Below are 24,668 nucleotides of genomic sequence, written 5' to 3' on the forward strand. Positions count from 1 at the left end.
TATAGCTATTGTAGATCATAGACTACTCCTTTGCATGCCAGGTTTTTTTGTTCATGTTTTCAAGTTGGGGGTCTCACTGTGTCACCCAGGCTGGAGTGCAGTAGTGGCACAATCATGGCTTAGCAGAGCCTCAACCTCCTGGGCTCAGGTGATGCTTCTACCTCATACTCCCGAGAAGCTAGGTCTACAGGTGTATGCCACCATGCCCGGCTAATTTTTCGATTTTTTGTAGAGACAACGTCTTGCTATGTTGTTCAAGTTAATCTAGAACTTCTAAGCTCAAGAGATCCTCTCCCCTTGACTTCCCAAAGGGGTTACACATGTGAGCCACCATGTCCAGCCCTTACATGCCAGCTTTAAACCCACTTTTTTTTTTTATTTGGAGTCTCACTCTATTGCCCAGGCTGGAGTGCAGTGGCACGCTCACAGCCATTGCAGGCTCGACCTGCTGGGCTCAGGTGATTCTTCCACCTCAGCCCTCCAAGTAGCTGTCAGTGGGAGCTGGTTAGGGCTTTCCATTGAGAGGAACACTCACAGCTTTAACAGTAGTGAGCATGTACTTTGTAGTCTGTTGTGGAAAAATTATTATCCATTAAAAAGCCAAGTGCAGGCCGGGTCGGTGGCTCAGCCTATAATCCTAGCACTTTGGGAGGCTGAGGCAAGTGGATTGCCTGAGCCTGTGGGTTTGAGACCAGCCCAAGCAACTTGGTGAGAACTCGTCTCTATAATAAATAAATTTTTTTAAAAAGCCAAGTGCAGGACAGAATACAGAGAGTATGCTACATTTGTGTGGTGGATGGAGACACTGAAACACTTGTATTTGCTGTATACACGTGAAGAAGACTGCAGAGGTAAGTGTGAGAACAGATGCAGCTGTGCATACGGACAGGGCCAGGCAGAAATCTTAAAGGTTTTATATGTGTTTAGCTTTTTAAAATCTGTAAATGAATAGTCTATTTTGGAAAAAAGCGAGGAAAAAAAAAAAGGAACAGTACAGTGGTAGTAAACCCTAGAAAGCTGTGAACTGTGTTACTTTGAATGATAATAAACCCAGGTAGCAGGTTCCTCCCAGGGTTTCACACATGCCGGGAACAGGCCTGGCTCTCCTGGTGCCGTAACATAGCAAATCGCAGGAAGGGATGAGGGCACAGCTATTGGTGACAGGACTCGTGGATTGTTGTCAGTGTGAACAATATTGTGTTACGTGATATCGACATCCTGTGGGCTGGGCGCTCTATCACTCTATCACTGTACACCGGTCACCCTACTCATTACAGCAGCCCAGTGACACATACATTTGCATGACCCTCATTGGGCAGATGACAGAAGGCCCAGGGCGTGGCTGCTGGGCTGTGGCAGAGCATCTGGCCCCAGAAGCCCTTTCCTAACTAGCACGCTCTGCCGCCTTCCCCCACGAGCCACCAGGAAGCTGCAGGTCCAGTTCGGGTGCAGGCCTGCTCTTGTGGCCACTGTGTAGGTAGCACTTTGCAGCTAGTGATTCCAGAGGCATTGAGGATACATCCTACTGCCATACTCACAGGAGGCTGGGGGCCTGGGTGTCACCAGAGTGTGGCAGTGGCAGGACATGGGTCAGCCTCAAGTGGGTGGAAATGAATATCTGTCCTAAATAGCTGTGCTCCCCAGTCTGTTGCCATGGCTGAGCAGGCTGAAGAAGCCCTTCTGATGTCAGCAACTGTGTCTTCCCAACGACATTCTGGTCATCTCTTTCCCCTCTGCCCTGTCTCAAAGTGTCTTGGTCAAAGAGGAGAAAAGTATAATGAGACACGGTTCTGGTGGAGACAGCTCCCCCCGCCCTGCACCCACACACTGCCTTTAGAACAGGGTGGAGTTTGCGTCCAAGGAGAAGAAAGGAGATCCTACCCTGTGCAGATGCCGCTACTGTGCCGAAGGGTGTAGCTGGAACCCAGAGAGATGCATGTTCACCCTGGAGAGCGGCATGGAAAAGCAGACACAGGTCACCAAAGAGCCGTGGAGAGCTGTGCTGAACCAAAGCAAAACATCCCACTGGGCAGCGCTAGTTGAGCCCTTGCCCAATGCCAGGCTTCAAACCAGGAACTTCATGTGCCTCACCTCGGGTGGTCTTCCCAAGACCCCTGTGAGCGAGACTCCGCCCACCCAGTACAGATGAGGTTCAATGAGGTGGAGGGCCCAGGGATTACCCAGCCTCCCTGAGCTGGGGGAGTCTTAGGAATCACATGGGACACTTGAGGATGGCCTGCATGTGTTTGCAGCCCTCTTCAGGTGGTGCCCTGCCTGCTGGCACACTCACTCCCACGTTCACAGCCCCTTCAGATGCCAGAATTTAGATCTGTGGCTCCCAAAGCTAGTGGTATGACATATGGAACTCTGTAGAGAAAATTTCTCTAAAAGCTGAAATGAAATGAGGGCAGTGTAGGAAGATCGACCTGAAACAAATTGTGTTCATGTTAGAGGACTTAACCGTAGTCTGAGATTATGTTCTCCTTTCTTAGTTGATGTTCAGATGTCTTTTATTTTGTAAACTGTTATTGAAACTAAATGGTTGGTTTGGGTCAATTTTTGGTTTGTATGCCTGTTGTCTTACTTGGCAAATTACTTGCCAAGCCTTAAGGTAGTCGCAAGTTTTTACCCCCCCCCCAAAGTTTACTTCTTTGTAAAATCTAGAAGTGTGAAAATCTTTGATATGACCTTTTTTTGCTCTTTTCCATGCAGGATGATCTCTCAAGTTGAACAGTTGTCAAGTTGTTTTGTCAGTTTTGTTTTTATTGTAGAAGAACTCCTACCACCCCCAAGACAGACTCTCTTATGATTCCCCAAAATGTCAAGCAGATAGAACGGTTGAACAAAGATTGTGGTATATCAGATTATTCCTACTTATCAGTCTCCAGCTCGGTGACTTGTCACAGCAAGGACTTGTCCCTGCCCCGCTAGAACCCAGCTGGTGCAGCGGTCATCATCTCGAGTATGGCCGGTCTGCCCCATGGCAGGAGGCAGGGGCGAGAGTCTGGAGGATCTTACATCCACAGTGAAATGCTTGAGCCTTTAAGCAACAGGTGGCACTTCTGTGTTCCCTGATTGGCCTGAACTAGTACATGAGCCTGTCCAACCACAGGGGCCCAGGATGTCGAAGCCCACTTGGACCTAGTGGATTCTCTCTCCTTTCATGTCCATACTAACAGTGCTGCGTATGGGTGTGTGTCCTACAAGGTCATAGCTCCCTTTTGTTGGAATGCACATCTTCAATTCATTGTGTATTCCGGGAGCTCAGCTGCATTCCCTGAGTCATTCTTTTGACTATGACCCAAAACTCTGTGTTATCTTTGCATAAAGAAATAGACATGCATACCACCTCACTGAAAAACAGAAAGGTTTTATGTTTAATTAAATTATAAGAAAAGAGAATTTTACTGGAAGTGGGGGGTACTGTGATCATTTGAGGCTTATAGCGGGAATCAGGAGTAGGGAATAAAGGGAAACTATTAACGCACAAGCAGAAAAAGCCACACAGGCTCTTCCCATTAGAGCCCAGGCCTCAACTGCATGTGTAACTGAACTCTTAAGTACCTGTGTTACTTATGGAGAGGATGTGTCTTCACATGGCAGGCACAGTGCCAAGGGCTGCTGCTGTGTTTAACGTGGAAACATCTTTGCAATCTCTTTACAAACAGAAGTGAAACAACAACTGTAGCCTTGCTTCTTCATTGTTTGGGAGGGTCCCATTTAAGTATATGCGAATAACAAATGAGAACTATGTGTTGCCAAAAGTGGGAAGATGTTTCTCCGGCTATGCTTTCTTATTCTGAAGCAATCAAAGAAAATGTAAAGGAAAAAAATTTCATTAGGCAATAAATATATCTGTAAAACCCTCTCAGCTAAAATAAAAAGGAAGGTGAAAGACAGTATAGCTAGTTCACAAAGGGTACACACACTCGTATACCCATACATATATTTACATATGCATTCAAGATTGGGAGGCTGTCAGGATCACACTCAGGTTCATTCATTTGCTAAAAGGAGTCAGAATTCAGCAAAGCTCTTATATTCATGGTTACGCTTATTGCAGTGAAAGGGTACAAATTAGTCGATGGAAAGGTACACAGTGAGGCCAGAGAGTTCCAGGTGGGGCTGCCAGCTGCCGTCCTCCTGGTGGAATGATGGGCCCAGCACTTGCTTCCCCCAACAAAGGGACGACATGCACAAGTGCTGTCAACCCAAGCTTTGGTGTCCACATAGACATGGTTGACCACCTATATGACTTACCTTCGTCTCTAGACCCTCCCCCGCCCAGAGGTCAGGCTGATATGCCTGGCCCAGGGTCTCCATTTTCCACCATGTTGTTAGGTGGATCACATGGTCTGGTCCGAGGCCTCAAGGTAAACATACTCTTATCAGGCAGGACATTCCAAAGACATAGAGGTCACCTCCCAGGAACCAAGCCAAGCCTTTGGACAAGGTGAATCTCTTACTTCTGTCTGTCTAAACACACATACACACACAGAGAGAGAGAGAGAGAGAGAGAGAGAGATGTGGAAATATATGAATAGGTTAAGTGCTATATGTTATGAGGTGCTCAAAAGTTTAGACTATCTATACCTTCCTGGTGTGTCAGTCGTAAGACATTATGAAATACTCCTCATTATTTCCAGTAACGCTCCTTCCCCGAAAGTCTAACCCAGCTCATATTGTTTATTTCATCATTTTCACTCTGCCTTAGCTTTGGTTTGATTAGTTTTTGTATAGCTTTTCTTGGACCATCTTCTTTATGCCTTTCTGGGTACTTAGGTTTAAGGAATATCTCTTACAAGCACAACATAATTGTGGTTATTTTACTTGATAATCTTTATATTTAAGTTGGAGTGTTTATTGTGATTTAATTATATCATTTAGTGTGGTTAGTGGTATTTGTATTTGAACCTACCCTTTGCTTTTTTTTTTTTTTCAATTTTCCTTCCTCCTCTGTATTCCTTCTCCTTTTAATTTTTAGATTCGAATATATCTGTGTTTTTCCCTGTGTTAATTTGTTAGCCATATATGCATTTACTGTTTTCTAGTGGTTACTCTAGCTTTCACAACATGCAGTTTTAACTTATGAAAATTTCAGACAATTTAGTACATTTACCATGTGATACAAGAAACTTTTACTCCATCTGTACCCTCACTCCCTTTGGAGTATTCTTGTCATATATATTCTCTATAAGTTTAAAATCCTTTAAGACATGTTGTTTTATATACTTAATTTTTATTTTAATCACCCATAGTTGCACTTCAGTTCTTCCTGAATTTGCATTCTTGTCTCTAAGACAAGAACTCGGCTTAGCAATTCTTTTCAAGTGGGTCTAAGAAATTTTCTCCATGTTTGTTTCACCTTCATTATTGAAGGAGCTTTTCACTAGTTACAGAATGCTAGATTAGCAATTGTTTTCTTCTCCATATTCATCCATTCCATTGTCTTCGAGGTCTTGTAATTTATGTAAAAACATCAACTGTCTGTCCTCCAGGGGCTTCTTTGAAAGTAGTGAATGTTTTGCTCTGGTTGCTCTTGACATTGTCTTTGATTTTCGACCATCTTCCCATGATATACCTGGAATAGGTTTATTTATCCTTCTCCTCAAATCTGCAGCTTGATGTCTTTTTGTCAGTTTGGGGCAATTCTTGGCGTTATCTCTTCAAATGTTTCTTCTGACCCACTCTTACTCTTCTCTCACAGGAGTGCAGTTGTTCCTACATTAGACTTTTCATCATGTCCTAAATATTTTTGTTTTAGAAATGAGTATATGCTATAAGATAGAACTGGAACTGAGCTCACCTCCCATGAAGAAGGGTCAGCAGGAAGATATAACTTTTCTTCCTCTGGCTCGCTCTTTTTTTTAATTCCAAGTGTTTTAAGTGGGTAATTCAGGAGTGCAGGTTGGGTCATTGGATGTGTTTGAGACTTTGCAGAGCCCCTGGTCTTTATTGCCAGGGTAAATAAAATAGAAACCACTGTGTTGGTTAGACAGTAAGCCTGGTGGTTAGGGAGAATACACTGGGTGTCAAATAGGCTATATACATTCACATCCTGAAATCTGACTTTCTCATGATCTTTTGCAACCTGTTTTCACTCCTCAGTGCCTCAGTTCCATTCTCTGTAACATAGTGATAATAATGGAATATAAAATGGAAAGGATTCAATTAAATAACAATGTAAAGCACTTAGAATAGTACTTGGCGCATAGTAGCACTTGGAGTGGTTCCTTATTCTTGATGTAGTGATCGTACGACCATCACTGCCCTGCTTATACCAAAGTCAGCTCTTCTCCAATGGGGTGAAGAAGTGACTGAACTAAGATGTGCACCATTTGAATGCACACTTGGCCCTTGAGAAGCACAAGTTTGAATTCCACAGATCCACTCACACAAGGATTTTTTTTTTTAATAAACCTGCTGGAAATTGGAGATTTGTGATAATTTGAAAAAACTCACAAACTGCATGGCCTAAAAATATTTTTAAAAAATTTTAAAGTTAGTATGCCATGAGTGCATAAAATATGTGTAGATACTAATCTATTTTATCATTTATTACTATAAAATGTACACAGATGTATTATAAAATGTTAAGATGTACCAAAATTTATTAACACAAGTGCAGACCATACATAGCACCATTCACAGTTGAGAGAAATGTAAACCAATGTAAAGATGCAGCAGTTAATTATAACTGCATGAAATTAACTGAAGGACATACTGTACTACTGTAATAATTTTGTAGCCATCTCCTGTTGTGATGAGCATAAATGTTATCAGGATCCCCTTGAAAAGCCGTGTGATGGAAATCATCTCCACATGAGCAGTTTGTCTCTGCAGTAAATTGTGTATCTCAGTAAAGTGATTCTTTTGATGGTTTTCACAAACTTTCCATCGTGCAATAGCACAAACCATGAATAACACCATGGGATCATATTGAATGCCATTGCAAGTACTTCTGAGAAGCAGAGAAACATCATGACGCCACATTGCTTGACGTGGACTATAGACTAAGGTTAGTGGCTGCAGGTGTCCGCCACTAGACAGAGACAGTTCCTCCTGTAAACAGATGGCGCAAAAGCCTGCAGTGTCAGTAAAGATAGCACAGTGCTGTAGATGTACTTTGTCTTCCTTCTGACATTGTTTTCTTTTCTCTAACTGACTTTATTGTGAGAATACATATAAAATACACAATATGTGTTAGTCGACTGTTTATGTGATCACAAAGACTTCCAGTCAACAGTAACCTACTAGTAGTAATGTTTCAGGAAAGTCAGAAGTTATTCTTGGATTCTCAACCATGGGCGGGGAGGGGCAGGTACTCCCAGAGCTCTCGTTGTTCAATGGTCAGATTGCAGAGGCTGTTACAGGTTCACTGCCCTGCACTCTGCACTGCCCTTCCCTGGGGTGGCAATTGCCACCTGCCAGGCCTCGGGGCTCCCAATTGGGGACTGATTCTGGCCTTTTCCTGCAGTATGGAATGCTCCTTTACCAGAACTACCGGATCCCTCAGCAGAGGAAAGCCTTGCTGTCTCCGTTCTCGACACCAGTGGTGAGTAAGCCAGGACCTGCAGAAGTACAGTGCCTCTCCCGCTGCTGTATCCACACGTGTTGTGGTCATCTCAAGTCACACAAGGTGACCCAGAGAAACTTCAGGAAGAGTGTGCGCATTTCAGGGAGGCCAGCCTGGCCCATGCCATTCCATTTCCCAGGAGACGGGTTTTGTAGTCTCAACGGGGTGACTGGGGAGCAAATTCCCCTATCATCCTTCTTCCATCTCTGCATCTCCCTCCAGGTTGTTGAGGGGGATGACTCTCTTTAATTGCTCAAAAGTGTCATGGCAGCTTCCAGCTCTGGTGAGGCACTGCCTTTCTTACCTTTGGATTTTGTTCCTTAAGCCGTGGGATCCATGGAGTCTGTCCACCATCATGCTCCAGGCAGTCCTGGCGAGGACTGAGAGATCGTCATCACTCCTCTTTTCTCAGCGTGTCCTTTACTCCTCCAAAGGACAGAAGCACTGCATCCTCTTAGATGCAAACTTAAAGATCCTTCAGTGTCTGTCCCAAGGAGATGCCAAATAAGGCCACGGAAAGAGGCATGTGCTTCCCTGCACTCAAACCTAGAAAGAATGTTGGTGAGGCCCGTGCTCATCCTTGATATCCCATCTCCTTGCTGTGTTTTAGTGCAGGTCAGGTCCAAACCATACTGATGCCAAATGTCCTCACCAGTAGTTCGAATACTCAGAGGATTGGAATATTTCTTCTTTTTTCAACAAAAAAAAGTCGTCTTTAGCTTAGGGGCCCTCTGGCCACTGCATTTTCAATCTGAACCAGTGAGGTTCCACCTACAACATAGAGAATTCAGAGGTGGCAAAGGGGGCCTCTCTCTCGCTCTTTCCTGACCGTCTCTAGGACTGTCTCATGCGAGCATTTCCCTGCGTTTAACAACCTGTGGCCTTTCCTTTCCAGCGCAGTGTCTCTGAGAACTCCCTTGTGGCAATGGATTTTTCTGGGCAAACAGGACGCGTGATAGATAATCCAGCCGAAGCCCAGAGTGCAGCCCTGGAGGAGGGCCACGCCTGGAGGGTAAGGCCGTACCCAGCCCACCTGGAGAGGTTCCCTCGTGGTAGGAGCCCCACTTGCTTGGTCTTCTCCCAAAGGAAGAGTTCTGTGGTGTGTTGGCAAGGGGGTGGCATGAACAGCAGGGGCATCTGAGTTCTCAGCTATAGGGAGCATTTGACACTTCTGGGCACCTCTGCTTTGCCAGCGCCCAGGCTTCCTCGGCCGCCTCTGTCCCCGGGCTTTTGTGGAAGGGACAGAAGAGGGGAGCTGAGCTTACTGCCCTCTTCTTTGGCGCACATGCAGACCTGCTCTGCTGGTGAACTGCAGCGCCCAGGCCTGAGTGAGGCCTCCAGGCGATCAGCTCATGGCTCTACCACCAGCAGCCTAGAGGTTTCAACAGGTCCCTCACCTCCAAGGCTCATGTTCTTCCTCTCCAGTGGGGAGACTATCACCCAGCTTCCAAGTTCTCCTGAGACTTGAAGGTGTGGAAAACATGAGCCTCCTGGGCTCTGTCCCGGACAGCATTCTCCATACTTTAGCTTCAGAGGATGGGCAGAACGAAGACGTCCCAAGCCCATGAATTTCAGAGACCAGTTTGTTGAGAACTGCTTGAGCTTAATAGAAAAGCTCATGCGTTTCTCCCAAGATTCTTCAGGATATTTGTAGCACTTTTATTATCATGCCTTCCTTGTGAGAAACGTGCATCTCTGCTTCAGTACTGGGATGGCTAGTAATATATACTAGGATATTTTTGTTTTTAACAACTGAGACCCATAAGCTCTTCATTCTCAGTGGTCAGATGAGGCTTCAGGTGGGGCGAGGACCCAGGTGGTCCTAGTCAGTTATTCTGCCCAGTGCCCTGCCCTGAAGTTGCACATATCGGGTGACTTGCTGGTGTGTTGATTTCTTGTCTTCAGTGCTAACTTGGGGATTTCTTTTGCAGAAGCGAAGCACACGGATGAATATCCTAGGTAGCCAAAGTCCCCTCCACCCTTCCACCCTAAGTACAGGTAAACACACCATGTTGCCTGGTATTTTTGAACCTAAAGAAAATCAAACAGCCTCCACCTCCCACCTTCCCTAAGCCTCACAAGGTTGCCCATGCCCAGAGGATACCGTGAGAGGTGTTGCTGGGGGAGTCGGGGACTCCAAATTTGTGACAGTTGGCTGTCAGAGGAGCCATTCAGCAGAGTTGTCACCATGCTATTGTCCTCTTCTCTTCCCCCCACAGTAATCCACAGGACACAGCACTGGTTTCACGGGAGGATCTCCAGGGAGGAATCCCACCGGATCATTAAGCAGCAAGGGCTCGTGGATGGGTAAGGAACCACCACCTATACATGCTGTCTGTTGAGGCTCTGTTGTGCTGGGTGAATATTCTGTTTGCAAGGTAGACAATAGTTTTATCCTCATCTTAGAAGGAGAAAATTAGGCTCCTTCTAGGTATAAGTGGTGCACAGGACTTTTGCGCAGCTAGTGGGGGCAGAAAGCGATTCTAATCCCTGTCTGTCTATACTTTTCCTATAATTATCCTCTACCTTTTAGATGACATTTGAACAGATGAAGAACACAAGCTTACTGTTCTGTCTTCATAAGGCAGTGGGCAAATGAAGAAAAAAAATTTTGCCTACACCTCTTGATTTATGCACTATATGAGGTAGCTCTTGAGAGAACAAACAGCCCCAAGCCTTAGTGGCTTAAAACAACAAAGATAAATTTTATCTCACACCTGAGTGGTTGAGTTTCCCTTCTCACCTGGACTAGCTCAGCAGGGCTTGGCCAGTCCAGGATGGCTTCAATCACATGCCTGGTGGATGGTGTTGGCTGTCAGTCATGGTGACGGGTGACTCGGCACATGTCTGCAGCAGGTTACCCTAGGATCATGTACACTGTGGCTGTGTTAGGGCTCCCAAGAGCAGCAAGAGAGATTGGACCCCAGTAGACCTGCATAAGACTTCTCAAGTCTCTGCATCATGTTGGCCTCTGTCCCATTGCCCAAAGCAAATTCCAAGGCCACACTCAGCTTGACTGTGAGAAGGAACTAGTCAGGGTATGGGTACAGGGACGTGGGGGCCCAGTTTCCACAGCAGGCTGACAATATAGAGCGCTAGTGCTTCCCACAGAATCACATCCCTGATGAAGTTGGTTAGATGCCCTGGTCCATTTCCTTGTGGGAGCTGTCCCACACTGGGTCTGTCTGCTCAAAAAAAAAGGTTTCTTAGAAGCTGCTAAACTCAAAGAGCAATCCTTTTGTCCTTCATCTAAACAAAAAGTTTTGTTGTAGAATTTTCAAATTTACATAAGAGAGAAGAGTATAATGAACCCTCATTTGCCTATTTCCCAGCTTCCACAGTTTGCTAATCTTATCTCATCTCTTCCCTTTCCCATGTTTTCTCCTCCTCCTCTTTCTTGTTCCTTTTTCTTCTTCCTCCTCTTCTTTCTTCTGTTTCAAAGGAAATTTCAGATGTCCTAAATTTTTGCCCGCAAATATATTCCAGTGCGTGTCTCTAAAAACCTAAGGCCCCTTTTGTTTTGACGTAACTAAATATAATTATTATGCTTAAAATAAAAAAATTCCTTAGTGTTACCTAAAAGCCAGTCCATGTTCAAACTCTCTCAGTTGTCACAGAAAAAGTCTTTTAAATTGAATTGAATGTATTTAACTCAGGACCCACAAATTGCATTTGGTTGATATACCTGATCACTTCAGTCTCCTTGAATATATCGTAGTTTTCCCACCACTCCCTTTTTTTTTTTTTTAAACTATCTTTTGTTTGTTGAAGAAACAGATCATTTGCTAATTCCATATATGTGGTTTTCTTTGATATGTTCTTCTGTCTCCCTTATTCCTAGAGAATGATAGGGATATTGCTGGGTGGGGTGCAGTGTATTTCTCTGTGGGTTCTTGATTTCACTACAGAAAAGAATTTCAGAGCGAATTCAAAGTATAGTTTAAGAAAGAAGTTATTAGAAAGAAAAAGACATGCTCAAAGGAGAGCAGGGTCGCCTTAAGAGAGGGCACGTGCTTGCCTCTGACAGGAAACTTTCTAAGTATATACATTTACAATGATGAGGAAGCAAACCACAAACTAAGAACAGTGGACTTCGGGTATCTAGTCATGAGTTTTGATGACCATCCCTCAACTTTTTAAGGTCACAAGGATCTTCTAAATAATGACAGTTACTGCCTAACTGAATTTGAGATTTTCTTAGAGCATTATGTCTGTGTTTTGGGTAACTCCCTATTATTTTTGTGATTTACTGTACTGCTACATCCACATTCCAGCCCGCAATGTGATCAGGTCTGATATACTGGTTGGTCAGGTGAAGGTCACACACAGATAAGAAAAATGTCTGAACGCTTACCCTGTTCTATTTTAGACCTGCCTGCAAGAAACTTATGCATGTCTAAACTGCAGTGGCTAACCTGCCTTGGTCAGAGGCTAAGATGCAGTCATTTCTTGTGGAGAGTTGGAGAGGGTGCTGTGTGCTCCAGCTGCCTGGGGGAAGTCATCAAGTGTCTACTCCCTCACTTTAGGGCTGAGCAGTGGGTTCAGGTGTTGCCAGCCTGAGCCCTCCCTCGTAGGTTCCCATTCCATTCACTGAGTGATTTTGGCAACCATTGGTGAACTTGTCCAGGTTTAGTATTTATTTCATTAGGGCCATTTCTAATTCCTTCCTTTATGAGCTAAAATTCTTTCTTTCATCAAATACTTGGTTTCCTGGAAAAGGTAGCCAAATGCTTGGTTTTCCCCTTTTATTTATCGATTTTCAAAATAGCAAGTTGATATTCTACCGTCTTCTACTAGTGGCAAATCAGGGGTGCATTTTTTGTCTGTTTGGTTGGTTTCATTTTGGTTAAACTATCACTATAAAGGTATTCTTCTTGACACTCAATTTACCCCTTATTGGTCAGTGGGGCCTCTTTCAAGTTGGTTCCTGAGTTTTTTGGGCCCAACACGAATAGTGTCTGATTTCTAGGGTGACAAGATATATTAGGTTCAAATGACACATTTCTCTCTGGAGCTCTGAGTCTTTCTACTAGAAAATGGTATCTGGAGACCACAATCTTTAGGTGTTTTTAGTTAACAGAGTTTTTTGGGGTTTTTTAAACCAAAAATTAAATGATGGGTTCATGTTGATATTGCCAATTCAAATTTGAGATTTTGGAGGTTTTTACTTCTTTGATTTTGTTGTTGTTATTGTTTTAACTCTGAAGATCTCAGTTATTAATGGCATTAACTTAATTACTTAATCCATATGTGTATATATGTAAATATATACATAGAACACCCTGAAAATATTAATACTAATATTACTTCAGTAAGATTCCTGAATTGAGATTTCTTTGTGGTCCTGTTAGCCTTAAGAGATATTTGAGGCAGGTTACCTTAGAATACGTGAGAAGTCACCAGAAGTAATCCTTCTCTGTAGCTCTGCCACCACCATTGGTAAGGGGTTGGTTTGTTTCCGTTTCTGTTTAGTGTTTGTGAGTGGTTCTGATTTACTTCCTTTTTGGTTGAATGCTGCCTTTTGAATTATGTAATACATTCCCATGGTTCTACTGTCAGCTCTATAAAATAGGGCACCTGTTGTCTCCAGTCTGCCTCCCCACCCCTGCAGTAGGTAAATCTTTTTGTCAGTGCTTATTTGCCCTTCTGTCACTTCTGTTTAAAAATTATAGGCAGAATGTATTTGTCTTCATGTCTGCCCCTCCTCCAACAAAGGGAGCGAACTATAAGCCAGCATTCCCCTTTCACTCCCGACTCTGCGTGAGGGTCGCGTGGTTTTCCCACCCATGGGTTTTCTTTCATGTAGCTGGAGCGTCACTTTTAAAATCAGTCCCCTATGGAAGGATGTTCACGTTGTTTCCTGGCTTACGTTATGGCAAACAGGGCTATATCATTTCGTGATTGTACTAGTGTATCTTTGCTGGCAAGTCCTTAGAAGCGGATTGTTGGGTGGGAAGGTGAGGCTTGTGTAATCTTGTGCAATACCACCAGATTCCCCTTCGCAGAGTTTGTGCCTCATAGTCTTCTCACTAGAGGCTGATGAGAGGGACTTTCCCTGGCCTCTTCTGGCTAGAGTAAAGCTATAATCGACACACTGTCGTGAAGGAGGCTGTTTGAGGGCTGTTTGTATTTCTTTGAGCAATTCTGAGCTGTTTATATCTTTTGCCCATTTCTAACCTGTCTTTTAGAGTTGTACGTATCTTTGTTTTTCCCATTCCTAAATCTTAGAGGGGTTTGTCTTTCCTCTCCCTTCCTTCCTTTCTTTCTTCCTTACTCATTTCGGGCTGAGGTTTAGCATTTGTTTAGATCCCAGATGCATTTGGAATCATTTATCCTCATGTGTCATGTGTGTAAAGAATGCGTCTAATTTTATTTTGTTTTTCATGTGGCTATAAAACTGTTTCAAAACTCCTTACATGATATGTCTCCTTTATCATAGAGTATAGTCCAAGCACTAGAAATGACTTCTCTTCTAGCTGTAAAAAAGCATGTTTTTCCTTCAGATTTTCTGGCATGCCTAAGGAGGGGAAAGCCTAACGTTTGAACTGTGTTTTTCTCTAGCATTTTTGAGTCGAGATGTCCGTGTTCCTCGGGTTTTGCTATAGGCTGTACCCTCAGTAGCCCTGAGCCACATCACAAGTGGGTCTCAGAGTGTCGGGGGTGACTCTGCTCATCGTGTGGTCAGTGGGGCTCATCCCGAGAAAGCCCAGGGCTCATAAGCTGCTGGGAGGGGAAGGTTCACAGGGCTTCCTCTGGTGCTGGGGTCACCAAGCGACCTCCCCAAGGCCCGGGCAGTGATGGTGTGTCCTCATCCCTGAGGAGCAGACAATTTTGAATCCTGGGAGGAAGGCACAAGGGAGGACTCTCTGGGAGAGGGGCATGTATGTTTGAAGATGCTTCCTGAGTGACCCTGAGACAAGGCCCACTCTGGTCCGCCTTGGATTAAAAAGATTACTCCTGGGGTGGGGGTGGGGGTGCCTGCATACCTGTTAGCCTGGGCCGACCTAGTGCATTGTGGGTCAGCTTTTTTTTGCCCCAAGTATGTTCGTCCTTCTACTTTTCTTGGGACAGAATCCCAGCCAGGGAGGCTTCTGTCTTCTCAGACTTGTAAGGAGATAGGAGCATCACCTCTGTACCTTTTATCCCCCCAGAGAAACCCTGCTGGTCTTGCCTGTCTTATGTGTAAGTCAGAGTTTCTCTCTTTCCCCCTGGAGTTGCTGTTGTCTCTCAGGCTGTCGTTTCCAGCTCCCATGTTAGGCTGCTGGAGCACTAACGAAACACCAAAATGCAGACAATGGGACCAGTCCGGGCGTTGTCACAGGGATGGTGCATCTTCCTCTAATTCCCGGGCTTAAGGAGGAAATGTGTTTGCAAAACAGGGTAAATTAAATTATCCATTTATAATCTTTACCGATCCATGCAGAGATGTTGAAGGCAAGCCAATTTAGAGAGTCAGACAACAACGAAAAGCAAACCACTTTCAAAGATAGTGCAAGATTCTTGACAGATGTTATGACACAGCATTTCCTATAGCTTCAGTCTCGAATAGGAAGGAAGTTAGAAAGAAGCAGGGCGAAAAAGAAAGCAACATCGGAGGCTTCGGTAAGCCTGATGCCTTCATTAATCCCAGTATCCAGGCGGCCCCTGCCCCTGCTCATTCAGTGACCATGTGTGTGTGCATGTGCACATGTGTGTGCATCTCCACGTGTGTATATGTGCACGTGTGTGCGCGCACTCGGCCCACCAGCCCTACACTGAGTTCACCGCCTGCTCTCTGTCTTGCCTCCCACAGCCATCTTTGAACCTTCCAGAGAACGGTCCTTTCAAGGGCAAATCTAGCTCTGTAGCCCCCTCCGCCAATCAGCCCCTCTTGCCCACCCCTTCCATGGCCCCTGCTTATCCCCTTCCTGACCTATGGATGCTCAACCCCCCCAGGCTGACACTCACGGTCCGGCCCTGGTCCTTCCACCGTCCCAGGTGACATCCCTGCACTCTCTGTCTGTGCAGTCCTTCCATTAGCATCCACACGCCTCCCCTGGGGGGAGGGAAACCCCCTCAGCAAGATGGTGCATTCTTGGAAGCTTTCTCTTCCCCCAAAGGTAGAGGGAGGGTGCTGTCCTGGGACTCGCACAGCACCTGTGTGAGAGGAATACACTCACTTCTCACCTGCTTTTCCTGCTGGGCGATGCCTCCATGATTTGCTGTGTGACCAGGGAAGCTGCCTCACTTCTCTGTGCCCTGGTTCCCTTGTTGTAAAATGAGGGCTAGCAGGGTCGCTGTGAGGACCCAATGAGTGAAGGCATGCGTAAAACACCCTCTGTAGTGCCTTGCCCACAAACGTCCCATGCGCCTTGACCCAGGCACTGCTTCATTCTCTTGTGAAGGGACCAGGGCGCACACTGACCCTGATGTCGGTTCTCAGGAAAGGTGGGAACGTGCACTGGTGCCGCCACTTCCCTCCTGGGTCACGGTCACAAGTTCTGGACCCGGTTCCAGCCACGGCGCATGCCCGGGCCTCGCTGGGCGCCTTTCCTGTAACTGCCGTGCCCTGAGCAGCCCCTGGTCATGACGGTCTGTGGGTGAGATACCGAAGTGTGATTTGCTGCTGTGGCGCACGGGGCATGTGTGCTCAGCCACTGCCTTCCCCACAGCCTGCAGGAGATGTGCTCTCTCCCTTGCACAGATGAAGAAACTGAGGCTGAGAAGGCAAGGCGCCCAATTGGAAGCGGCTAAGGGACACATCCAGGGTTCTTGCTGACTCCAAGCTCCACCCTTCCCACCCTCTGTGAGGTCTCAGACTTGCAACTTCAGGCTCTGCCTGTGTAACTGAGCCTTCTTCGGGCCGGCCCCTGGTTCCCCCGGGCTGGGTCACTCCTCTCGGGCGGGATTGCCCTGCTCAGGGGAGAGTGGCTCGGTCATGTGTCCTTTGCTCTTGTCTGTAGCTTCCCATCTACAGAAGTGACAGCAGGTAGGGGTAAGGTACCAGATGAGATGGGTAGGCCCTCATACCTCTGCTAATTGGAGCCAGAGCCTGCACATTCCCGATGCGACGCGATGTGGTTTTTCCTTAGAATGACATGACTCTCTGAGGTAAACAGAGTTGCCTGGCACGCCCCTTTGCCAGGAGAGGGACAGGGTCTCCTCAGCCTCTCTCCCTCCGGGGGCCGAATTCCACAACAGGGTCTGGGATTCTGAATACTGTCTCCTCCAGCCTGGCCAAGAAAACCATAGAATTCCATTCTAGTTGGTCCCAAAGTGTATTCTAAAGAACACGAGACCTACAAAATGATATATAAAAAAGATGGGATAGGGGTGTCATACTCAGGTAGGATTGGAAAACTTCATGCTGGAGCCCCTTAGAAGGTCACAATGAATATTCACATTTTAAAGGCCCTGAGAAGTCCTGTAGTCAAACATATCTGTTTTACCATTTCAGCACAGGATTTTCTAGTCTTGTTTAATTGCTTTCCATCTTAACATTACAATCTAGAAATAGATTGGTTTGGTTTCAAGAATCTTTGAAGTGTGTTCTTTCTCAGGCCATTTTTTCTTGGTAGTTCAGTGTAGGGCTGTGGGACTTTTTTCTCTTCCTTTTTTATATATGACTGTCCATCTTTCAGCTAATTCCAGTTTTGTTCATGTAAAAGCAACAGTATGATACTTCTTTTTGCTATTCTAATTTAACATTTTTTTTATTTTTAAATAATTGCAAGGCTATAGAAAAGGTTTTGAGAATAACATCAAGCCGGGCACGGTGGCTCAAGCCTGTAATCCCAGCACTTTGGGAGGCTGAGGCAAGAGGATTGCCTGAGTCCAGGGGTTTGAGACGAGCCTGGGCAGCTTGGTGAGACCTCGTCTCTACAATAAATCAAAAAATTAGCCAGGCATAGTGGCGCGCGCCTGTAGTTCTAGCTACGTGGAAGACTGAGACGGAAGGATCACCTGAGCCCAGAAGTTGAGGCTGCTGTGGCCATGAGTGTGTTACTGCACTCCAGCCTGGGAGACAGAGTGAGACACCAACTCAAAAAAAAAAAAAAAAAAAGAGTGTAACAGTATGAGTGCCTGCACACATTTCACCCAGATACCACTGCGTTAACATCATAGCACATCTACTTTATCATCCTTCTCAACTATTTTTTAGTTCTGAACCATTTGGGAATAAGTTGTGGCATGAGGTTACTTTAATCATAGTTACTTCAATGAAAAGTTTTCGACAAAGACTCCTCTTACGTAAAAGCAGTACTGTGATTTAAAAAAAAAAAAAACAGGAAATTAACATGGATGCGGTTCTGTTATTTAATCTAGTTTTACCAGTGGTTCTAATTGCCTTCTTTATAGCAAAAAAAAAAAAAAAACCCTAGGTGCTGAATATTCTGCTTTCCCAGCATGTTTTCCCAGACTTGCCTCTTGCTGGGAGTAGAAGCTAGTTCTCATGGATGTGTCTCGAACTGGCAGAGACTGTTGCTTGTGATCAGGTTCAACTTATGCCTTCCTGGCAGGAGCCCTAAAGAGTGATGATGCAGCCTCATCTTCAGTGCAGCCTCATCTTCAGTGCATCCTCTTGGGAGGCCCCCAGGCCAAGATACCTCCTTCCTGGTGGTGTTAATTTGAACACTTGGTACAGATGGTATTGACCAGGCTTCTCTATTGAAAAGCTACTGCGTTCCACCTTGTAATCAGTGTTAGAAGTATGATATTTTGATGCCATGAAACATTCTGCTTCTCATCTGACTTTGGTCTGCTAGTTTTGGCATTGAAGATCTTCCCCTCAGTTAATCGTTGCAACGGTCATTGCCAAGGGCTGGTTTTTAGTGCACCATTCCTTAGTTTATTAGACTGACATTCTTCTCTGAGGAGGAGTTTTTCCTTCTCCCCTATTCATATTTTGCTCATTTGTTTACAAATGCCAGTATAGACTCATGACTTTCCATACTGGAGCTTAGTCGATTACTTCTGCTCTTCGCTTTGGCGCCAGGTTTGAACAGCCTGCCCTGTGTCTCATGTGTTCCTGCTAGTGTCTGAGCACTTCCTGCCTCTCTGGACAGGACACTCCAGCTTCACCCTGCAGTTTTCTTACCTTAGAGTCAGGCATGTCCCCTAAGAGCCCTGGCTTGGAGTCAGGCGTGTCCCCAGAGAGCCCTAGCTTCTTCCAAGGGAGGGTGACAATTCAAAATTGCCATCCGGGTGCCAAGTGTGCTGTTGTGCTGTTGCTGCTAAAGGCCACCCAGATGCCAGAGCACTGAAGCATGGCAGCTCCACGCCTGTTTCGTCAGAGGGACTGGGAAAGTGTGTGTGTGTGTGTGTGTGTGTGTGTGAGATTCGTTCTGGATTTTCAAAATTTTGAGCAATCAATTGTTTTCCATTCCCCAGGCTTTTTCTCCTCCGTGACAGCCAGAGTAATCCAAAGGCATTTGTACTCACACTGTGTCATCACCAGAAAATTAAAAATTTCCAGATTTTACCAGTAAGTATTGACATCTTCAGACCATGCCTTATGTGTGTGTTGTTTTGGTTTCATTCTTAATGCAGTTTTCACGAGGCAGCCGTGGGCCTCGTGGTTAGCTCTTGTGATCGAAAGGAGGCAGCATGCTACGACAAACAGGCATGCCGTCACTGGCTTCCTGGCGTGTTCTGATGCACCCACTTTACAGAGGAGGAAAGTGAAGCGAACAGCCTGCAGCACCTTGCTTTGCACCAGTCTGGGGAAAGGCGCCAAGTCCAGGGCTGAGCCCAGGCTTTTCAGGCATCATGTGCAAACAGAAATTACTATTCAAGGAAAAGCGGCATGTTCACAACCCTTTGTGTTTCCTACTGCAGTATATTCTTGTCCCAGGAATTGTAGTTCTAGCTTAAAACATAAAACAGAAATGTATTTTGTGGTGGGCAGAGTAGGTGATGCTGTTCTTCCCAGTAACCCCCAGTCCTACAGTGTAGAAAAGTAACGTGGGACTGAACCACAAAATCTCGCAGCACGTGAAAGCAAGCAGTGGGAGGTACGCTTGGCTGTAGCCATGGCTTTAGAGCCAAGTCGTTCTACATCCGCTCATCAGCCAAGGCTAAAAGCTGACACATTCCATGTGAGCAGGCGGGGTGATTGTCTCATTCTGCACTGTAGGGCAGTCATCGAGTGTAAACTCACGGAGTTCAGGGAGACAGGAGGAATGTCGTTCCTGCTCGGCCACAGTGTGGCATTCCTCCTTTTAGTAAAAAGAGCTGCCACATATTCCAGGCCCTAAAAGAGATGCTTTGCCTGCATAATCTTGTTGATCCCTCATAGTAATCTAGCAGTTGCTTCCTCATGAAAGCAAAGTGAACCTTGCAGCCTTGCAGAGGCAGCCTGAGGTTATGTAGCAAAGATCCAGGTCTATGCACCCTCTGTGGGGCATGCAGTGTGTGGTGAGAACTTATGCGTGACCTAGTGCACTTAATTCCCATGAGCCAGGTGAGCTGGGAGCCACTTACAACTCTTCTCGTCAACCACCTCAGGGGAGCTGGAGAGCCAGCCGTCCCAGCAGTCTCCACTACCACCCAGCACTCATCACTCACTCAGGGCATGGCAGCCCCAGCATAAACACTCTGCTCCCGACTTTCCCACCCCTCGTCTTTCCTAGCCCACCTTGCTGACTCCAGGTGTGTCCCGGAAGAACCAAACCGTGGGCAGCCAAAGCTTCTGCTGACCACAGCCCTGCTTTGTCCATGGAGGTCAGGATTTCTAACCGAGCAAGTGTTCTTGTGTCTCTCCAGTGTGAGGACGATGGGCAGACGTTCTTCAGCCTGGATGATGGGAACACCAAATTCTCCGACCTGATCCAGCTGGTCGACTTCTACCAGCTGAACAAAGGAGTCCTGCCTTGCAAACTCAAGCACCACTGTATCCGAGTGGCCTTATGACCTCAGATGTGCTCTCAGCTGAAGCCTGGAGGAAGCTAACACTGGAATGAAGAAGAGGTCTGTACATTGGTGAAGAGTAAACGTCTGTCTGCACCCGGGGACTCGGAGGGAGACGGTTTGTTTGGTGCCGATCGACCAAGGTTGACTTGTGTTTGGACTTAATAACAATTTGTTGCTGAGGAAACAGCAGGACCGCCTCCCTCCGTGTCTGCCAAATTGGGGAGGGCACAGAAGATCCAGCGCAAATTTGAGAATAAACTGGAATGATCATCTTGGCTGGGCCACTTCGGAACAAGAACCAGACAGAAGTGATTGGAAGTGAACTCTTGCCCTGGAATAATCTTGACAATTAAAACTGATATGTTTACTTTTTTGTATTGATCACTTTTTTGCACTCCTTCTTTGTTTTCAATATTGTACTCAGCCTATGAGAGGAGGGAAATGTGGCTTTTCAACTCATGTAAGACAAAGAGTTTCATGTGGGCAGACTTCAGACCGAATGCGAGTCCCCAAGTGTTTCCAGAGGGTGATCACACTCTCTGCCGTGACCACAGTGAGGACTCAGCTCCCATGTTACAAATCACCCGGCCCTTCCCAGTATACTTGAAAAGCTTTTTGTTAAAATAAAAGGTGTCAGCTGTGGCAGGCATTTGGCATGTTTTGTGGACTCAGCCAAGCAACCACAGTCTGTTCCTCGTTTCTCTATGCTCAAATGTCAGAACCTTTTGTTATTAGCGTGTCTTGTCCTCCACGGTGCAGGAGACTATTTCTTTGGAAAATTCACTGTCCCATAACATAGCAGGACTGACCGGCCTCACCTCTAGATGGACATGGGCCAGCCTTCTGGAGATACTCCTGGCTCCCGCTGTCTGCCAGCAGCGGGTGCCGCGTAGTCCATCTGGGGTGCTTACAGCCTTCAGCCTGTTCTAGAATGATCACTGCCTTAGCCCTGCCACAGGGGCGTGAGTCGTTTCACGGCTGACGTCCCTTGGGGAATCCAAGGATCTGAAAAGAAAACGGCACCTAGTTAGCTTTGTGGCTGTGTCCCAGGGGTTTCCATGGCAACAAAGACAAGGAACCGTTGCAGTAGGGCACAGGCTGCCATTTGAAGATCTTGCTTGATGACCTCCATCCTGCTGAAAACCCCGTGAGCCAGTGCAGACAGAGCAGTGAGAGGCTCCCCTCTGCTGGCTTAGGGTCAGAAGTACCTCACGGTAGCTGTGGACACAAAAGAGAGTTTTAGCAACACAACCCTTGCTTCCCACTCTGGGATGTGTGTCAGATCGTGGCTTGAGTCGTCCCTTGGTCCCCTCTGTTCTGCAGGCGGCACCCTTTGTCACGTCCCCTTAGTTCAGTTTTCAGGTGTGAGAGTGGCCATTGCTATACCTTTGACCCCCCTGCAAAGCAGAAAGGACTCCCTCGACAAGCACACAGACTACTGTGGTGAGAACATGACTTCCTTTTCCAAGACAGTGCCTGGCGGGCTCCTCTCAATCTGTGCCAGCCACTAGACAGCCCAAAACCCAACTCACTGAAGTGCTCCACTCCTCAGTTGACCTCCATGGTTTGGGGGAGACGCATCTTGAGTCTCGGTCGGGCTCATCCGCTGGAAGTCAGTCTGCGGGATGGAAACACACTGCATTGTGGTTTACACTCTAGTTGTGTTCCCTGGAAGGTCTACTGACACCAGCGGAGAATCTTCTCACTAAGCGTGTTTTTGAGCATAAATGCTCAACTGCATCTTCTCCCTTATGCAGCCAGTTAATCTTTCGAATCATTGACAGTGAGGTAACTCCCAAGTTCACACCTGGCAGCACGCTTCACTGAGCGTCCCTGTAGGGACGGACACTGCAGTTAGACCACAAGACCTTTCTCTTCACTGGCTTGAGGTAGAGCTTTCCCTAGGAAACACAGCACTAGGGTCTTTTTTCCAGTGTCCGTAGACCAGTCCCACCAGTGTCTAATCCCTCTCTCACACCTCTCTCCAGTAGTCAGCTAGTATTTGCAGTATTTCATATTTATAAATATGTGTTTATTTAAAAGGAGAACAAAAGCTTGACTCTGATTCACAGTTTTGTATGTAGCCGGTTTGACGTAGTCTTTTGTACTTTCCCAGCCGAAGTGAATTGTTGGAGAATGTAGCCGCCTGCGTGCAGCGGCAGACATCCCCAGGCCCAGCTCACGGCCTCGGCCAGGCAGCTGGGAATTCCACCTGAACACAAGGAGTCCCGCAGACTGGGGCCGGAAGGACATTTGACTTTTATTTTTGTATTTAATTGACATGAATGTAAAGGGGACAGCTCAGGGTTGTTTTGAAGCCTGTTGACTTTGTATCTCTGCCTGTGATTTTCTTTCCTACACGAAAACTCCATGTAGCAACCGGGACGAAGTTGAGAAGGAAAACGCCAAACGCTTTGGTTATTAGAAGTTAATAGGTAAGCTCTGTTACATTAGGTGTTAGAGTTCCAGAATGTTCTTTTGTTTGCTAAACCTTGAAGAAACATGTGCCTCAGCCTAGATGTTTTGTCTTCTCTTTTCTGCACTTAATACCTGACGGTGTGACTGATGGCTGCGCCTTCCTGGGGGCGGGATGAGCCGCTGGTAGATTTGTGATGTCACAGTACAAGCGGCAGTGACTGTCAATGGCCTGGCGTGTAAACGTTTTCAGGGAATGCAGAAGGTATTAATCAAGAGACAAAACCTTTACCCCATGTGCTTTGCTTCATTCTGTACATAGCTCTTTGGCTCGTGAACCTAATTGTAAACTTTCAGGTATTTTTGTACAAATAAGGGACTGATGTTCTGTTTCTTGTCATTAGAAATAAACATTAATACAGTGTTCTACATTTTCTATTGCTTGTCATGTCTGTGTCGATATTTTGAAACACTTGGGCTGGTCATCCACTACACACCTTTGGAAATGACTTAGGGTATTAATGGCGACTTTTACTCCCAGCTAGAAACTAGCACAGGGAATTGAGAGCTGTTCATACACAAGCACGCTCAACCCTAGTGAAACACCAGAGTCTCAGCTGGCCCTCCTCGTTCTTTCTCTGCCCCCGCAGGAATCACAGATCTCAGAAGGTGTCAGAGGCAGTCAGATATCCACACAGGTTTAACAGAGACCTCAAGAAACTCGTAAACGGTTGCCACTGACGAGCACGATTGGCGTTTTTTCCACTGCAGTGCAACAATTGAAATGTCAGGAAACTGGGTTTTCTGGGTCAAACAGTAAGTTGGCAGAGTAAGAGAATGGCTGCCATTGCTTCCCTGAACCCATGCCTGGGGGACCCTGATGGACCTACTGACCTGACACTTGGGCCTGACTCTCCACCTTACATCAGGACCCTTCCCACCCCAGTCGACCAGAGTGTGTGTGCAAATTGTCACATGCCAGCCAGATCGCTTAGCAGGAAGACCTCTAGTATGTGGAATTCGCCCGTCATTTGTTTTCAGAATCTGAACTCTGTTTCTGGTAGCTCACCCCAAGCAGGCAAGCAGACTCTCAAGAAAGAAAAAAATGAGATCATAACTCTCTCATCTTGATCTACACCAGTCTCTAAAACAACACATTTCTATGGCACGGAGAGCCCAGGGTGGGTGAGTAACAATGGGGCCAGCATCTAAACTGCAGGCGGTGATGGCAATGCCAGAGAAGACTGTCCAAGGAGTCCCACAGATCAGCTGATGGAATTTAGACAGGATGCTCAGAGCAGTGTTAAATAAGTTAATCTCACTGCCTCTGTCACGTTCTTAGTGGGTCTGTACAGCATATTCTGAGTGATTCGTAAAATATGAATGGATTTTTTAAATGATGAAAGTATTAGCTTGTTGTTAGGGTCACACTCCCAGTGGGGCCTCCGGGGTCAGGACCGCTAGGAGTGTGGATGTCTGGTGTGCGATCTGATGCCACGTGAAAGATGCAAAGAATTGCACAGAAGTTAGATTAGAAAATATTTAGAAAGTAAATCAGAAAAGCGAGAGAGAGAAAAAGAGATTCGCCTCCTCAAGGTAGGGGAGGGGGCCAAAACTTAAAACATGGCCTGGCCATAGCTCAAAGAGCAAATGGGCACACACCATAACTTAGCAAGTCAATGACCTGGCACTGTAGACTAGTTGCTCGTGGTTGAATGTTTTTGAACATTGCCCTTTGACGGGAGAAGGTCATTAAGATGATTGGGGGGTGGTCTGCCCCACGTCA

General features: G+C 46.2%; 1 protein-coding gene across 2 annotated transcripts in view; it reads left to right on the forward strand.

Moving 5' to 3' along the window:
* Window positions 1-23,316, forward strand: part of GRB10 (growth factor receptor bound protein 10) — a 133,551-nt gene extending 110,235 nt beyond the window's left edge. For both annotated transcript variants that reach the window (XM_008056410.2, XM_008056411.2), the window contains 6 exons: window positions 7,478-7,555; window positions 8,472-8,588; window positions 9,508-9,574; window positions 9,796-9,883; window positions 18,947-19,040; window positions 20,321-23,316. In XM_008056410.2, the coding sequence (XP_008054601.1) occupies window positions 7,478-7,555; window positions 8,472-8,588; window positions 9,508-9,574; window positions 9,796-9,883; window positions 18,947-19,040; window positions 20,321-20,467 (591 nt within the window). In that variant the 3' untranslated portion in view covers window positions 20,468-23,316. The remainder of the gene's footprint in view (window positions 1-7,477; window positions 7,556-8,471; window positions 8,589-9,507; window positions 9,575-9,795; window positions 9,884-18,946; window positions 19,041-20,320) is intronic.
* Window positions 23,317-24,668: the final 1,352 nt, after the last annotated feature.

The sequence above is a fragment of the Carlito syrichta genome, unplaced genomic scaffold, assembly GCF_000164805.1.
Source record: "Carlito syrichta isolate Samal-C Ts95f unplaced genomic scaffold, Tarsius_syrichta-2.0.1 Scaffold302352, whole genome shotgun sequence".
NCBI lineage: Eukaryota > Metazoa > Chordata > Mammalia > Primates > Tarsiidae > Carlito > Carlito syrichta.